Source organism: Medicago sativa, chromosome 7, assembly GCF_051527215.1.
Source record: "Medicago sativa cultivar Bolivia chromosome 7, Bolivia_mono, whole genome shotgun sequence".
NCBI classification, from domain to species: Eukaryota; Viridiplantae; Streptophyta; class Magnoliopsida; order Fabales; family Fabaceae; genus Medicago; species Medicago sativa.
In genome coordinates, this window is record NC_140755.1 from 36,147,161 (window position 1) to 36,165,829 (window position 18,669).

Genomic DNA, 18,669 nt, shown 5'->3' on the forward strand with positions numbered 1-18,669 from the left:
AAGTGTGGGAAAAGTGAGTCGTACCCTAGGGGTGAAGCTAAATCACCCTTATACAGGCATGTGTGAGAATAACCATCTCCGTGAAGTGCGGCGCTTCATCATGAAGCCGTTGGAGAACATGTGTACGGTGTATGATGCACTGAGGCATGCTTAGGTGGGGTGGTGTCGCCAGAGTTAGGGTGATCGCCTAAGCTGCGTGCGTTGATCCGACAAGCTACTTATCCACCTATCAACGATGGATTGGTTTTCTAACCGGTCCAGAAAATCTAATATGAACAACGGTTAAACAAAAGAAAGTGCACACTGCCAGGGGCAAAGTTTATCGGTGTAATATACAAGACCATATAATATTATTTATTCGAAGGGTTGAATGCTAATACACATACATGAATTACTTTTTGCCACGTTCCTCTTCATTACTGAACAAATTGTGTAGCCTCCCGAACCTTATTTATGTATGACAACACCAATATTGTTACATTGTACATTATACTATGTACAACTATTTGGGAGTTAATCTGACAGGGCAACTTTTGCCAACATAAATCTCTTACTCCGCCCACGAGCTAATTTATTGGAGACTTAGCTTCTTACTCCGTCGATCATTACAATGGATTATAATGACATTTTTTTTATTGTTTCCATCAGTTACGGACAATGTCAATCAATTTTTAACGGAATATGTGAAATCAATATTAACGGAAAAAATGGAATCAATATGTAACGGAAAATGGAGGCCATAAGAGTGGGAGGGAAAATTGGGATGAGGTGGCAAAAAATGGAGGGAAAAATTATAATGACATGGCAAAAGACGGGGATTATTGTTACATTACTATCTTCTCATTACATGTTACATATAATAGAAAGATAATTGTGGCATTGTTGCGATTGATTATGATTTTGATTTTGTTAATTATGTTGATGGTGTTGGATTTGTCTCATAAGCTTGTATCTACCACAAATTTATTTGATGCAAATCTATTTTTTTTAAATAACGGCCACTACCAAAAATAACAACAAAATTGTCACAAAAAAAAAAGCATTTTAAAAATTGTTTGACGGGCAGAACCTCGGACTCATCAGTTCGCCACTAAGTGGGATGTGATTTTTGACTCAGCCACCTAAATTGACTCGGCTCTTCTCGTTCCATTTTTGTGCGAGCTTAAGCGGTGTGGGCCTAAAGGGGTAGACCAGCCTGCTTTTCTATCCCTAATTATGGAGACTTATACATATACGGTCAATGATAGCATATCCATTTCAGACTTTTGCACTTTCTTATGTAAAAACCTTGTTACATTAAATGGATGAATATGAAGCAAAGTGAACTATCTCAATCAATGCCACAACCAAGATAATCTAATAAAAAAAAATTCCAACACCCTCCTATAAGAAAACATTTAAATGGCTGAAATAGAAAATACTTAAAATTGTAATTTATTCAGGTACTTTTTCTAGGAGAATTTATTTAGCTACTTAGTGACATGTTGTTACATTAGACATTATTTTAGAAAGCATACATGGAAGAGCACATCTACCTATACATATATAATCCAACATGAAAGAAAAACTAATCAATACACGTAGGAAATAGTCTTGTCTTGATTGATTTATTTGCTTGTATATTTCTTTATTGATATGTATTTGTCATTTTTATGCTCAAATCTTTTTTTCAAGTTTAACCCCAGTGGAAGACAATGGAACATATCTACGATACTCAGCTAAAGCCCACAATGGGAAAATATCTCTATACATTGTGTAATGCAACATACAATTTTTGAAGAATACTCCTGTGATTCCCTACAATAAATAAGACAAAATTAAAATTAATAATAGGTATTTTATGTCGTTTTCATAAATTAAAAAGAGTTGAAACATTTTTAAAATTGAGTTTTGATTTCATGGTAAGTGCATGCATGCATTTTAATTATATTTTTCTTGGTCCCCATTAGAGTGTCTTGACAAAGTTAAGATGATAAATTAATCGCTACACAAGTGGCTAAAGATATCACCTACCCACAATGTTTTGTTTTCTTTATTTGATTATACAATGCTACTGGTTTGTTTTTCAAGACACAATTCATTCCTTCCTATATATCAATTTCGGTATTGTGAGCTAAGCATAAATAGGAGCCTCGTTATTTAATATTTAAGTATTAATTAACATGAACCTGTTGGGGCCAATCACCCTCTTCCAACTGGGAATTGATGAGAAATTTTGCAGCACGATGAAGAGGAGTAAGGTCTCTCTCTGCCTATATACAAGAATTAGAAAGTAGAGAAAAACACCAATGTTAAGATTCATTTGCATTTATGGTAATAATTGTGGTCTTCCTAATTTGAGTGAGAACCAGTTGTGTGCAGAGGATATTTGGTTAAAAAAATGAGAATGATAACCAGTGCCTCAAGGGCAATGGTTAAACATCAAAAAGTAAATTTTGATGAAAAAATTGTGTAATCATTACTTGTTTAAAAGTAACATCTTTTATTTATAAGACTAAATTTTTATTTGTAGATTGTTTAACTAATGCCCTGAGGGCACTGGTTAGCAAGAACTTAAAAAAAAGTATTCTGACCTTTAATTCATGAAGAGCATACCTGGCCAGCATAAATTAAACTCATGAGACCCCATGCAGTTTGTACAACATTTGATTGTTGGCTTTCTTCAAGAGGTATATATTTCTGCATTATTGTTAGTATTTAATAAGACATAATCACAATTTTCTACTCTAGTTGAAGTTGAAGAATGATTAGTAATACTAATAATAACTCAATATGAACCTTTTTTGGGCATGAAAGATAGCTCTCTCCCCAACCACCATCCTCTCTTTGTGTTGTGAGAAGAAATTGAACAGCGTTACGAATAGCAACAGAATTGGTATAAGTCTTTCCAGCAGCTGCTAATCCACCAAGAGCAAAAAAAGTACCATAAATGAAGCAAATTCCCCAACTTCCATACCATGAACCATCATCTTTTTGTGTATCTTCAAGGAATCTAACTGCATTGTCAATGAAATTCTCTATCTCTTTCTTCCTATGATCTGGATATAGCTTATTGAACATAACTAAAGCTTGAATTGCTGGTCCAGTGCACTCAACATACTCATATTCAATTACAATATCTGCGAAAAATTCGGTGGGATTCAGTACCTGCAAATAAATAACAGAGTTAATTAGTTTATATTAAATCTGGGTGTTTTGTGTGTTTAATGAGACTACACAAGACTATATGTATTAGTACAATCCTTACTTCTAACCATTCTTGAGCTCGTGCCGGCTCCCATGATGGCATACCACCCTTTTTACCCTGCAAGAATGAAAGAAAAAAGTAAATGATCAAACTCATTTGCACAATTTGTGCATTTTCGTTGATATTCAAGTAACATGTTGAAAGATCAATAAGTAGTCAATACATCAATGAAAATATAGGGCTAAAAATTGATTAGTAGAACTTTCCTGGAGCGACAACAGGAGATTGACTGAATCATATAACCTCTCTAGTTCCATCTTTTCACCCACAATCTCTGGAGGCAACATTGATAAAAGTAGACAACACTGAAACACCAAAGAGTTTATTGGTGATTTAAAAGCATGTTTTTAACAAATTAAGTTGTGCATATCTAGCGTATATTGTTATGTTGTTTTTTGGATTTCCAAACTGTTAAATTTGAATTTCCAAATTCTATCATCTACCGAAGTTGTTACTAGGTTGAGTCACGACCAGGTCGCTCTCTTTAAGACGTTTCGTGGCACTACCCAAAGTTGTGCAAGGTAGACTATCAACCACGCCGCCTCCAGGATAAAACAAGCCCAGCTACAACTGTTCGATTAACTACTGCACTGTAGAAAAATCGTTCGAGAATTACACCCTCAAAATATGGCTCAATCGTTTGATCGAAGCCACTCTATACGGTACGTAACCGCTCTATTCGAAACCGTTCAAATTAATATGGTATTATTACCATTCTATTATGGTGCTGAGACCACTCAAATATGGTGTTACCACCATTCTATAACTTCTCTAAAACATGAATATGGCACTACGACCACTCAAATATGGTGATACCACCATTTCTCTTTAAAAAATAATATATATACTGTTAAGATCATTCTTTAATATGATCTTAATAGTACTCTATATTCCGAAGAATCATATATTATCGAAGGGAATATGAACTTAAGACCAAGGGACTATGGTCTTAAGAACACTCTTAATACCGAAGGGACAGAAAGGAGTAGAAGCAGAAGAACGATTTGTTAAAATCGAAAGGGAGAAGAGAGAAAACCGCACAGGAAGCATTAACTGTGAGATTTTGGTGTGAAGAATCAAATGGGGCGAGCTCTCCTTTTATAGGGAGAGTTTGTAACAAAAAACGAGTGACTTGGGGATTAAGTCTGCTTAATCCTTAAGCAAACGCGTTTTGTTTCTTAATTGGATATATCCGGAAGTTTCTGGATATGCTTTTGGATTGGGTCGGATCGTAACAAATTTATTTGTTACGCGTAGCGCTTACGGATAATGATTAAATTAATTAATTAATTAATTAATTTAACATTTTCAAGTGACAAAAAAAAAATATATCATTTTTTTTTTTTAATTCACGACCCATATATAAACACTTACTAGTTGGGGTGACCCTCCAATGTGGGACATTTTTAAGTCACACCCACACACTAGTTCTTTCATAGTGTTTTTCTATCCAATTTTCTTCACTGGAATTAACTAGTGTTCCAACAATCCCCCACTTGACTTCAAAATGGTTTCGAGAAATAACGTAAAACGTTTCCATGAGATTTGCTAATATACAAAGGTGTCGCCAACAACTTGAACCTTAGCATAGTGGAAGATATTCTGATTTAACAAGAGTTGCTTACAGCATTGAACTCTATCTCAGACATAGAATCCACACACAAACCTTTTCATAGGTGTATTCTAAAAGCCCGTGCGTTTTAAGGCCCTGCACGTGTATCCCAGTTTTAACGAATGCTCTAGGAATTCTGCCTCGAAATTCCATAGGATCGGCCTAAGTTCCACATTCGTATAGGTGAGTCTATCAAGGGTACTCCTGTAGCTGTGTACCCCACTCAACATAGAGTATAGATCTCATTAAGAGTTACTATTACCTCATCCTTCTTTCGCTGCAGATCATGCTTTCTAAATTCTTTCTCTCATAGCATGTTCTACCACTTCATGACTTGTTTTTACCCATTGAACCTATTTCTTGGGATCTCCAGTCATGTAGGTCGGGTTACCATCACTTGTGGGCTATAGGCATTAGTCCCATCCTACTGGATGTTTCTTGGACTTTCTCTCTATTAAGTCCTTTCGTCAAAGGATCAGCTAAGTTTTCATTCATACGTACAAAATCAACTCCAACCGCTCCATTTAGAGATACACTCTCTAATCGTGTTGTGTTTTCGCCATATCTGTCGTCTCTTACCATTGTAATAACGATTCTTAATCTTTGCAATAGCCGCGGTAATATCGCAATGAATTAACACAGCAGGTAACGGTTTTTCCCATAGAGGGATCTCAGCTAGCAAGGATCTTAGCCAACTTGCTTCTTCACTAGTTTTCTCTAGTGTTCTCATCTCAGATTCATTCCATAGTGGACTGAGTCAATATCATTTGTTTTAACAAACAACTCCTCTAGTGATGCTTAATGTGCAAACACTAGTCGCTAAATATTCATCTGATAGATGTTCTGTTTTATATCTTGTACCATTTAAGTACAATATGTTACTCCTAGTGAAGTAATCTTAGAGTCATAGTCTTCTTAAGGCACCTCATGACTCTTTCTATAGCATGGCAATGCTTCTCATCCGTCTACTAGTAAACTTGCACAAGAGTTTCACGACATCGACAATGTCGGATGTAATACATTCAGTGGCATACCTAAGTGCTGCCAATGATGCTCGTATATTCTGTTTTTCTAATTCCATCTCAAGGGTTCTTTCACTTGGATCATAATATGTGATTGCAAGTTTACATTTCTTTAAGATCTTCTCAACTTTGTGAGAATTATCAAAAAAGTTATCTTTTCTGATCTAGTAATCTTGAAACCAAGAATTACTTCAATTTTTTTGTTTAGGTCTTTCTTATCAATGTTGTTGATAAACAATGATTTCACATAATTCATAACATGAATCTTTCAATATGAGCAAGTCGTCTTCATAGAGATATATGATCGTGCAAATATTATTTGTCACTTTCATTCACTTTATACTCATTCGATAACATTAGAATGTCAAATTTTTCATGTCATTCCTCAGGAGTTTATTTTAGACCATTCAAATAATTATCTAACTTACAGACCTTGTTTTCTTGTCCATGAATTGCAAAAAATTTCAGGTTGTTTCATATAGACGTGTTCTTCTAGTTCACCATAAAAAGGCAACTTTCACATCCATTTGGAGTACTATCGAGTTATAAACGGCGGCTAAAGGGACTAGTACTCTTATGGATATGATTTTCGTGACTGGTGAATGAATGTCGAAGAAGTCTATATTTTTCTCTTTGTTTAAAACCTTTGACTACAAGGAAAGCCTTGTATTCATTAACCGTACCATCAGGTTTTAGTTCCTTTTTTTCAAAAATCCAAATACAACCGATTGGTTTTGCAACTATGAGACAAGTCAACTAAGTTTCATGTTTTGTTAGACTCTAGAAAATCCATTTCATCGTTTATTGTTTCTTGCCATAATTCAACATCCAATGAGGATATAGCTTCTTTAAGGCTTAATGGATCTTCTTCCAATGTATAAACCATAAGTTCATACTCTTTAGCAATTATAGCTTTCTTACCTCCTTGAGGTTCTATAACATCTTGTATGATGTTTTCATAACTATTTCTAATTACATGAATGTGATTAGATATAGTGCCCCCACTAGTTCTTAATTTTTAAAGGGAAATTTATTTTGCCCCCACTAATGTCGTGCTCCCATTAGAGCCCCCACTAGTGCCCCCATTATTCTTTAGTTAAAGGGGTAAATATTTACATAGAATTCGACATCTTTTAAATTCTATGATCACTTTAACATTTAGGTCATAAAACCTATATGTTTCGTTATTTATCGCATACCCGATGAATACATATTCATAGGCTCTACTAGTGAGTTCAACTCTCTTGGGGTCCAGGATCTAAATATAGTCCAGACAATCCCAAGTTCAAAATAAGACAAGTTGGATTGTCTTTTCTTCAAAAATTTCTTAATTAGAATTTTTGTTCTTAGACTTGGGTACTCTATAAATTTCAATTTTCGTTATAAAAAATTGAACATTCAAGCATATCAATTTTATTTTTCCAAAGTTCACAGTCATCAATAAATATGATAAAAATATCATTTTATCATTTCTAATTTATGTGTCATCAAATTAACACATATCATTATGTTTAGAGATTCATATCCTCTAAATTATAATTTATATGAACTTTTGATTCATATATCTTGACTGCAATAAATAAAATTGTTTAATTATATAACTTTGGAATTAAGTCCAAGTTACTCAAGTTTAAAATTAAAGGGTTGTTCACATATTAAAATCACACAACTAGTAAAATAGAAGGAGGATTTTAATTTTGAATCTACCATTAAAGGTGCAATCTTTTTCCACAAGGATGCATAGAGTACAAGTCACTAGACCTGTTCTTATAGGATCAAAATCCTAAAATAATTGAGTGCTCAATTTTATATACGTTTACCCAAAATTGATGCTTCAGCTTATAGTTATATCAAATACGTATTCTTGCATTAATTTACCAAAATATTTAATTCATGTGTGCTGAACCGAATCAATTTTTGATAGCGCAGGCATACTGTTACGTGGTACACTCAACTTTCCATTATAACCTTAGCATCCTTTTTGTCATTGCATTCTACAAAAATTTTCAATACTTGACAATTTAATATTATCCTACCCGATCAGCTCTTTGTTATGCTGAATTGTCTTTGTCAATTGTCAAGGGTCAAAGTAGAAAATAAAAGACGATGCAGCAACACTTGAAGGTTATATTTACTTAACGGTTAAGAGTTTATTTATTCACGCTGCAGTTTTAATTTTTTGAAAATAAATTTCAAAGTCGCATATGTGAATTTCATAGTGTTGTTGTTTACAACAAACACTTCGTCGTGTTCAGTCATAAGATGTAATTCTATAACATGATTTATCCTTGTTGTATTTAGGGACAATTAAACCTCAATAAAGTAACTTCTTCGGTAGACATAGCAAATCGAAACGTCTTAAAATTGTTGTTTTTTGGATTTCCAAACTGTTAAATTTGAATTTCCAAATTCTATCATCTACCGAAGTTGTTACTAGGTTGAGTCACGACCAGGTCGCTCTCTTTAAGACGTTTCGTGGCACTACCCAAAGTTGTGCAAGGTAGACTATCAACCACGCCGCCTCCAGGATAAAACAAGCCCAGCTACAACTGTTCGATTAACTACTGCACTGTAGAAAAATCGTTCGAGAATTACACCCTCAAAATATGGCTCAATCGTTTGATCGAAGCCACTCTATACGGTACGTAACCGCTCTATTCGAAACCGTTCAAATTAATATGGTATTATTACCATTCTATTATGGTGCTGAGACCACTCAAATATGGTGTTACCACCATTCTATAACTTCTCTAAAACATGAATATGGCACTACGACCACTCAAATATGGTGATACCACCATTTCTCTTTAAAAAATAATATATATACTGTTAAGATCATTCTTTAATATGATCTTAATAGTACTCTATATTCCGAAGAATCATATATTATCGAAGGGAATATGAACTTAAGACCAAGGGACTATGGTCTTAAGAACACTCTTAATACCGAAGGGACAGAAAGGAGTAGAAGCAGAAGAACGATTTGTTAAAATCGAAAGGGAGAAGAGAGAAAACCGCACAGGAAGCATCAACTGTGAGATTTTGGTGTGAAGAATCAAATGGGGCGAGCTCTCCTTTTATAGGGAGAGTTTGTAACAAAAAACGAGTGACTTGGGGATTAAGTCTGCTTAATCCTTAAGCAAACGCGTTTTGTTTCTTAATTGGATATATCCGGAAGTTTCTGGATATGCTTTTGGATTGGGTCGGATCGTAACAAATTTATTTGTTACGCGTAGCGCTTACGGATAATGATTAAATTAATTAAATAATTAATTAATTTAACATTTTCAAGTGACAAAAAAAAAATATATCATTTTTTTTTTTTAATTCACGACCCATATATAAACACTTACTAGTTGGGGTGACCCTCCAATGTGGGACATTTTTAAGTCACACCCACACACTAGTTCTTTCATAGTGTTTTTCTATCCAATTTTCTTCACTGGAATTAACTAGTGTTCCAACATGTTATTTACCTTCAGACCATCTGCGGTGCAATCAGAAACTTGCCATCCATGGTCTTGATCAGAGAAAGTCCACGAGCCTTTAGAAATATGACGATGCATACTCTTAAAATCTCCTGATGGGTTGTCCCTAACCTGTGAAATAAAAGCATAAATTTCATTGGATTTTAAAATTAGCACACATATTGTTCAAAGGCCTGATGATGAACACTAACTAAGTAGATAATAGTAAATCAAATGTGCTATAATTAGAACAATATAATATTAGTACTAATTATAATTATTATTTACTGGCTTGGTAATTAGCTATTTAGTAATCATTAAATTTGTCTTAAAATTTGGATAAACATGATTCATTGGAAGTTTAATTTTCGTAAATTAAAGGAAGGAGAACGGTCATTATGTCATCAATATTAAGCATGTATACCTGAGATTTCTTAATGAAATCATGTCCTCTGGCAAGTGAAGGACCAATTTCTTCAATTAAGTTTGTGGCAATCAAAGCTTGAACAGCAAACCCAGCATCCCATTCTTGGCTACCAAAACTCTACATTGTATGTATTGCGATTGACAAAAAATTATTTAATGAATGAATCACATTAGTTACAATAGTAATAATAATTAATCCTATATTACATGTATAATCTAGGAGAATATAAATATTAACTTTGCAGGGAATGAGAGGACATTCCTTCATTTTGTAATTTGTTGTGAAGCTATTAAGACAGATTGTAAAAAGGAGAGTCCCTTTGTGAAGCAATAATAAAATCTGTTGTGAATTTGTTGTGAAAAACACCAATAATAAATTTGATGCGTGGAGCAAATTAATACCAAGTAATCAAATCAAGTGGGTGACAAAATAATTCAAACAAAAGATAAATAGCAAGAGATAAAAGGAAGAAGGAGAACACAAGAATCTGTTTACACAGTTCGGTCTAATGATGACCTACTCTGGGGAGAGAGCAGCTCTCTGTTCCACTATAATGATATGAGTTTCTTTACAAAGAGATATTGAGTTACAAGAATCAGTCTTCAAACCTAATTCTACCCAAGTCCCAGCCTCTTCTCGTGACCAAATGACTCAATCCTAATAGTGCTTTGTTCAAGGTGAATCAAAACAATCCCAACCCTTGTGTTTGTTGCCAAGAGAAATTCTCTATAAACCCTAGTTTGTATGTTGGCTTCAAAACCCTGTTTTCTACACACATAATCATCTGATACAAGGCTTATATTTATAGTGGAAAGCATCCCTCAAAAATTGGAACAAAACACGCGCACAAGCTGTTTTATTTTTCTCCTCCTGCGACAAATCGGCCACCGAGTTTGCAAAATCGGCCACTGATTTTTCCAGAGACAAAAGTCTCCAAAACCAGGTCAAAATCGGCCACCGTGTGGTACAAATCGGCCACCGATTTTGACAAACAGAATGCACATTTTGAGTCACTTTTCAACAATTCTCCACCTTGACTCTAAAAAAGTGATGATGCCAATTTAACCATCAATCACCTTGCTGCTCTCTCCAACCTTCATCTATGCTTCAATGTGTAACAGCCCGATTTTCGCTAGTTTTATTTTATTATTTATTTATGTGTGTTATATGTGTTTATATGTGATTACTTGCTTTTGTGTGTATTTTGGTTGGGATTCGTAGAATTCGGTATTGGAGGGGTATTTTAGTCATTTTGGACTTAGGGGCATTTTGGTCATTTTGTGGGCAGTGGCAATTTTTGTAATTTTGTTGGAGGTTATTTTTAGTACTTAGTAAGAATATTATTTTACCAAGTTACAAAAAGGTGTATTAATTATTTTAATTACCGTTAAGTGACCATTAGTGATATAATTTACCATTAAGTGAGTAGTGACATTTTGGGTGTTAGAATAGAAATGGGTTAGGCCCATTAAGGTTTGAGAGGTAAGCCCAATTGAGTAGAGCATATATATAAACTCTAGTTGTTGGTGAAATTAGGTTTTACAAACATTTCACATTTCATTTCATTTGAGAAGAGAAGAGATAGAGGCTAGAGAGAAGAACAACAACGAGGGTTAGAAGGCAAAGAGGGGATTCAACATCTAGGAGCTAAATTGAAGCTTGAGTTAGAGGATCTTGGTGTTAGAGGTAAGAGGGTTAGATTTCAACCATAATTCACATTTTTTTTATTTTACCCATTTTGTGAAATTGTTGAATTGAGCTTAATTGATTGTAAATTCGTGTACATGTTTTGATGCAATGTTTGGGTATGTAAATTAAATGTTAATTGAGTTGTTGATGATGAAATTACATGCTTAAGTTGTGGTTATATGTGATGTGAGCTTTGCATTTTTGTTCAAAAATGGCGATATGATGTGTTGTCGAGATGAATTGTTGATAAGTTCATGATGATTAGTTGCTGTTGTGGTTGAGAGATGTTGTTGTTGATGATTAAAACATTGGGTAATCATAATTGTGGAGTTTGCTATGACCTTGTGTTGTTTTTGAATGTTTGATGAAAAATGGGTCAAATGATGAATTTTGTTTAGAGAATGTTTTAGGACAAATTTTATATGGAATTGAATGTCTTTTCATGTTTAGAAATGTTTGGATGAACCTTGGGATCAAATTTGGGCATTGGGGAGTCAAAATTGGGGTTTTGGGGTGAAAATGGTTCTTTTTCCCCAGACTGAACTGTCATAACTCGCAGCTGCGAGCAAGCTTACTCGCAACAGCGAGTAACTGCTAACTCGCAGTGGCGAGTAGCCCTACTCGTAGTGGCGAGTTGTAGCAGGACAGGGTTCCTGTTTTGCACTCTCGCATCTTTTTCACTCGTTTTAGTCGTGAACTGGTTTATGGTACAAACATGAAAATTGTAGATAATATTTTTATCTTTCTAAGGGCGTTGGTTTGACTTGAATACGATTTTTGGTTTGCAAGTTATGGGGAAAATACTCTTGAAACGTTTTGTCGAAAAATCCCGCATAACTACTTCTAAGTCGACCCAATCCTTGTGGAATGTTTTTAATCTTTGAAAACTTGATTTTAAGAGTGCAATTAAGGTGGTTAAACTGTGATGTGGTGAACCTACTTGTTTTACTTAGAAATTGGGAAATTCATTGAAAAATGATGATTGAGACGAACTTTGTGATTTTCATTAATTTATCGTGTTTGGCCGATGAAATGCTTACGTAACCTCTACTGCACACACATGTGGGTTGTGAGAATACAAGGCATAGGCAATTGAGCTTGTTTACTTGGTTTTGACTTAAATGTTCAATTAATTTAATGTTGTGATTTTGAGAGACGAACTTGACTAAAGAGGACTTTTGAGAACCAATTGATTGTGAATCCTTTACGGAAAATTGTTATATGTTATGTGAAGATGATTGGTGGTGTAATTATGTGACAACTTCATGTTGTGTGATTTTTGATGTTGTTGGTGATTGTATATATGTTAAATTGATGGTGAATTGTTGATGATTGCATATATACAAGTATTGGTGATGGTGAGGTGATTATTGTTTGTGTGAACATATGCATTTGTAGTTGAGTCATATGTTCATGCATTCATGACTGATGGTGGTGGATTTTATATCCAAGACTGATGGTGGCGGATTTTATATCCAATTGAGGTGAGTACGATGTTTTTGTTGCATCGAAGGTGACGACCTGGAGGTGATTTGGTACCACATGCATCTAGATGAGTCTAGAATCATTGCATAAACTGTTGGTGGATTGAATTGCATTGCAATGTGTTTTATGATTGATTGCTAACTGTAATTTGTGGATTGAATTATTGAGGGTTAATTGTTGATTGACAAGGTGAATTTGAGATATGTGTATGATACACTTGTTGAGATGAACTTGGAATGATGGTAAAGAATAATATGCATGTGTTGTGGATACTTGTGAATATATGTATGGATTGTTATTCTTGAATATATTCTTTCATTTCCAATGTTCATGATAAATGTTTTTCGTGGATTATGATGATGTAATGCTAACCCTCAGTGGTTTACCACCTACCTTTCCGTATGGACGGGTAGATGGAGTGCAGGATGCTTAGTTGTTTGCTTGATGATGCCGAGGAGTGGAGTTCCTCTGTTTATGCAAGTGTCTAGATTAGGGCTCTGATCTAGGATAGTTCTTGCATGTTAGTTTTATTTTTGGACTATGTATTTGGAGTTGAGATGTTATTTGTTATTTGAGAATTGGAGAATACAATTGTATTTTGTTGAGATCTAGAGATGTTTTATGAATTATATGTATGTTCCGCTGCTATGTTGTGTAACATGATCTTTATACATGTATGTTTTGTGGTTTGATTCGAAGACGTAGCATCTATTTCTAGAATATGTACGTATATTCGCGTGTTTTACCGCTTATTAGAAATAGGGTGTTACAAGTTGGTATCAGAGCCGTGATCAGTCTTGTCTGGACTAATAGACTAGTGTTTGTTGATTTACCCTGTTAGTATGTGAATGGCAATGAGTTACCTTCGGTACTTGTTCTTGTGTTGTTGTGTTGTTGTTCTTATTTGTTGGTTGTTTTTCCCGTTGTATGCGACATGTACGGAAGTACTGTCGGTACTTGTTCCGGTGTTCCGTTCTTTTAGGCGGGTCTGAGCTAAGTGGGGAGAAGCCGCATACTCCAGGTATCTATTGGATAGAGAAGCTCAGTTGTTTGTGGTTGTGGTTGCGGCGAAGTTTGAGGAGCTTTCGAGGTTTTGTCCGTACATCAATGCGGAGGATGCTATGGTTTCCAAGTGTGTGAAGTTCGAGAGCGGTTTGAGGCCCGACATCAATCAGTACATGTGTATTCAGGAGATCCGTGATTTTGATACTTTGGTGCATAAGTGTCGCATGTTTGATGATGCTGGAAGAGCTAATGTTAATCACTACAAGACTCAGAATGAGAAGAAAGGAAAGAGTCATGGATTTGGGAAGCCGTACAACAAGGACAAAGGCAAGAAGAGAGAATCTGGTGGAGACTCTAAGGTGAATGTTGCTGAGGTGAGGTGCTACAAGTGTGGCACATTGGGCCATTTTGCTAATGATTGTAGGGGTAGTGAGAAGTGCTACAAGTGTGGAGAAGCAGGTCACAAGGCTGTTGAGTGCAAGAAGGAGATCACTTGCTACAATTGTGGTGAGAAGGGGCATATCAGTACTAGGTGTACCAAACCGAAGAAGGCTGTATGCAAGGTGTTTGCATTGAATGCGGAAGAGGTAGAGCATCCGGATAATCTCATCTGAGGTATGTGTTTTATCAATAGTACTCATTTGATTGCAATTATTGATACTGGTGCTACTCATTCTTTTATTGCGGTTAGTTGTGTTGAGCGTTTGGGTTTGGTTGTGACTCCGTTGTCTCGAGGGATGGTTATCGACACCCCGACTAGTGGTTCAGTGACTACTTCTTTAGTGTGTGCTAAGTGCCCTGTTAGCTTTGGCAATGTTGATTTTGAGTTGGATCTTGTGTGTCTTCCGTTGAAGCATATGGACGTGATTTTCGGTATGGATTGGATGTTGACTTTTGGTGTTAACATTAATTGTTTGACCAAGAGTGTGACGTTTTCTAAGCCAGTAGCTGAGGAAGGTGGTAAGTTCTTGACCGCGGAGCAAGTGAAGAAGTCCTTGGATGGCGAAGCTAGTGTGTTCATGATGTTTGCTTCCTTGAAGGAAAGTAGTGAGAAAGGTGTTGGTAATTTGCCGGTAGTGCAAGAGTTTCCAGAAGTTTTTCCGGACGACATTACCGAATTACCGTCGGAGAGGGAAGTTGAGTTTGCAATTGATTTAGTACCAGGAACGAGTCTATTTCGATTGCGCCTTATCGGATGTCTGCATTAGAGTTGGGTGAGTTGAAGAAGCAGTTGGAAGAGTTGCTAGAGAAACAGTTTATCAGGCCAAGTGTTTCGCCGTGGGGAGCTCCAGTGTTGTTGGTTAAGAAGAAAGATGGAAGCATGAGGTTGTGTGTGGATTATTGGCAGTTGAACAAGGTGACAATTAAGAATCGGTATCCGCTTCCGAGGATTGATGATTTGATGGATCAGTTGGTTGGTGCGGAAGTGTTCAGTAAGATTGATTTGAGACCAGGATATCATCAGATTCGAGTAAAGGGGGAAGATATATCCAAAACTGCATTCAGAACGAGGTATGGACACTATGAGTATTCTGTGATGCCATTTGGAGTGTCTAATGCGCCAGGTGTTTTCATGGAATATATGAATAGAATATTTCATCCTTTTCTGGATCGTTTTGTGGTGGTGTTTATCGATGATATTTTGGTGTATTTGAAGTCTGAAGAAGAGCATGTCGAGCATTTGAGGATTGTGTTGGGAGTTTTGAAGGAGAAGAAGTTGTTTGCTAAGTTGTCGAAGTGTGAGTTTTGGTTGCGGGAAGTAGGTTTCCTTGGTCATGTGATTTCTAAAGGTGGTATTGTCGTGGATCCGTCGAAGGTTGATGCAGTGTTGCAATGGGAATCACCTAAGTCTGTTTTTGAAGTGAGGAGCTTTCTGGGATTGGCAGGTTATTATCGGAGGTTCATTGAGGGATTCTCTAAGTTGGCGTTGCCATTGACGCAGTTGACTCGGAAAGGACAGCTTATGTTTGGGATGCTAAGTGTAAGAAGAGTTTCCAAGAGTTGATGAAGAGGTTGACTTCGGCTCCAGTGTTGATTTTGCCGAATCCGAAGGAATCGTTTGTTGTGTATTGTGATGCTTCTAAGATGGGTCTTGGTGGTGTGCTTATGCAAAATCGTCAGGTTGTGGCTTATGCTTCGTCAGGTTGGGAATGTTGAAACTGACGAGTAATATTCTGGAGGAGATCAAGAATGGTCAGAAGGGAGATTTGGAACTTATAGATCGAGTAGTGTTGGTTAACCAAGGTAAATGTGGGGATTTCAGGTTGGATGAGAACGGTGTTTTGATGTTTCGTGATCGTGTTTGTGTATCAAGTGTTCTTGAGCTTAAGAGGCAGATTTTGGAAGAAGGTCATAGAAGTAGTTTGAGTATTCATCCAGGAGCGTCTAAGATGTATCAAGATTTGAAGAAGTTGTTTTGGTGGCCTGGAATGAAGAAAGAGATCGTAGAGTTTGTGTATGCTTGTTTGGTGTGTCAGAAGTCTAAGATTGAACATCAGAAGCCGTCAAGTTTGATGCAGCCGTTGTTTGTGCCAGAATGGAAGTGGGATAGTATATCAATGGACTTTGTTGGAGCGTTGCCGAAGACTGCTAAGGGTTTTGGTTCTATTTGGGTGATTGTTGATCGGTTGACGAAGTCGGCACATTTTGTTCATGTTAAGACCGGTATGTCTGTGGCGAAGTTGGCTGAAATCTACATTGAGCAGATTGTTAGATTGCATGGTGTTCCTTCTAGTATTGTGTCGGATCGGGATCCGAGGTTTACTTCTAAGTTTTGGGAGAGTTTGCAAGCCGCTTTGGGGACTAAGTTGAGGTTGAGTTCTGCTAATCATCTCCAGACTGATGGTCAGACAGAGAGGATTATTCAGAGTTTGGAAGATTTGTTGAGAGCTTGTGTGTTGGAGCAAGGTGTCAGTTGGATTGAATGTTTACCGTTGATTGAGTTTACCTACAACAACAGTTTTCATTCTAGTATCGGAATGACACCGTTTGAAGCTTTGTATGGTCGGAGGTGTAGAACTCTGTTGTGTTGGTATGAGTCAGGAGAAAGTGCTTTGTTAGGACCGGAAGTTGTGCAAGAAACTACGAAAAAGGTTAAGATGATTCAAGAGAAGATGAAAGCGTCTCAGAGTAGGCAGAAGAGTTATCACGATAAAAGGATGAAAGACCTTGAGTTTCAGGTTGGTGATCATGTGTTTTTGAGAGTGAATCCTGTAACTAGTGTTGGTCATGCTTTGAAGTGTCGGAAGTTGACTCCTCGTTTTGTTGGACCCTTTGAGATTGTTGAGAAGGTTGGGGTTGTAGCGTATCGGATTGCGTTACCGCCATCTTTGTCGAATCTTCATGATGTGTTTCATGTGTCTCAGTTGAGGAAGTATGTGTATGATGCGTCTCATGTGATCCAAGTGGATGAGTTGGAAGTAAGGGATAATTTAACCGTTGAGACTTGGCCAGTTAGGATTGAGGATCGTGAAGTGAAGCGTTTGCGTGGCAAGGAGGTCGTTTTGGTTAAAGTGATTTGGGTTGGACCGACCGGTGAGAGTGCCACTTGGGAATCGGAGAGTAGGATGAGGGTTGCGTATCCAGCGTTGTTTCCTTCAGGTAATTTTCGAGGGCGAAAATTCTTTTTAGTAGGGGAGAGTTGTAACAGCCCGATTTTCGCTAGTTTTATTTTATTATTTATTTATGTGTGTTATATGTGTTTATATGTGATTACTTGCTTTTGTGTGTATTTTGGTTGGGATTCGTAGAATTTGGTATTGGAGGGGTATTTTAGTCATTTTGGACTTAGGGGCATTTTGGTCATTTTGTGGGCAGTGGCAATTTTTGTAATTTTGTTGGAGGTTATTTTTAGTACTTAGTAAGAATATTATTTTACCAAGTTACAAAAAGGTGTATTAATTATTTTAATTACCGTTAAGTGACCATTAGTGATATAATTTACCATTAAGTGAGTAGTGACATTTTGGGTGTTAGAATAGAAATGGGTTAGGCCCATTAAGGTTTGAGAGGTAAGCCCAATTGAGTAGAGCATATATATAAACTCTAGTTGTTGGTGAAATTAGGTTTTACAAACATTTCACATTTCATTTCATTTGAGAAGAGAAGAGATAGAGGCTAGAGAGAAGAACAACAACGAGGGTTAGAAGGCAAAGAGGGGATTCAACATCTAGGAGCTAAATTGAAGCTTGAGTTAGAGGATCTTGGTGTTAGAGGTAAGAGGGTTAGATTTCAACCATAATTCACATTTTTTTTATTTTACCCATTTTGTGAAATTGTTGAATTGAGCTTAATTGATTGTAAATTCGTGTACATGTTTTGATGCAATGTTTGGGTATGTAAATTAAATGTTAATTGAGTTGTTGATGATGAAATTACATGCTTAAGTTGTGGTTATATGTGATGTGAGCTTTGCATTTTTGTTCAAAAATGGCGATATGATGTGTTGTCGAGATGAATTGTTGATAAGTTCATGATGATTAGTTGCTGTTGTGGTTGAGAGATGTTGTTGTTGATGATTAAAACATTGGGTAATCATAATTGTGGAGTTTGCTATGACCTTGTGTTGTTTTTGAATGTTTGATGAAAAATGGGTCAAATGATGAATTTTGTTTAGAGAATGTTTTAGGACAAATTTTATATGGAATTGAATGTCTTTTCATGTTTAGAAATGTTTGGATGAACCTTGGGATAAAATTTGGGCATTGGGGAGTCAA

General features: G+C 36.2%; 1 protein-coding gene across 8 annotated transcripts in view; it reads right to left on the bottom strand.

Moving 5' to 3' along the window:
• Positions 1-1,418: 1,418 nt before the first annotated feature.
• LOC146905961 (beta-amyrin synthase-like) overlaps positions 1,419-18,669 on the bottom strand; it is a 44,569-nt gene continuing 27,318 nt past the window's right edge. For 7 of the 8 annotated variants that reach the window (XM_085722518.1, XM_085722520.1, XM_085722515.1 and 4 more), the window contains 8 exons: positions 9,773-9,892; positions 9,358-9,480; positions 3,453-3,552; positions 3,248-3,303; positions 2,779-3,147; positions 2,596-2,679; positions 2,169-2,252; positions 1,419-1,797 (listed from right to left, as the gene is read on the bottom strand). In XM_085722518.1, the coding sequence (XP_085578644.1) occupies positions 1,657-1,797; positions 2,169-2,252; positions 2,596-2,679; positions 2,779-3,147; positions 3,248-3,303; positions 3,453-3,552; positions 9,358-9,480; positions 9,773-9,892 (1,077 nt within the window). In that variant the 3' untranslated portion in view covers positions 1,419-1,656. Of the gene's footprint in view, positions 1,798-1,905; positions 2,088-2,168; positions 2,253-2,595; positions 2,680-2,778; positions 3,148-3,247; positions 3,304-3,452; positions 3,553-9,357; positions 9,481-9,772; positions 9,893-18,669 lie in introns of those variants that run through there. The other variant, XM_085722516.1, reaches the window with a different exon arrangement.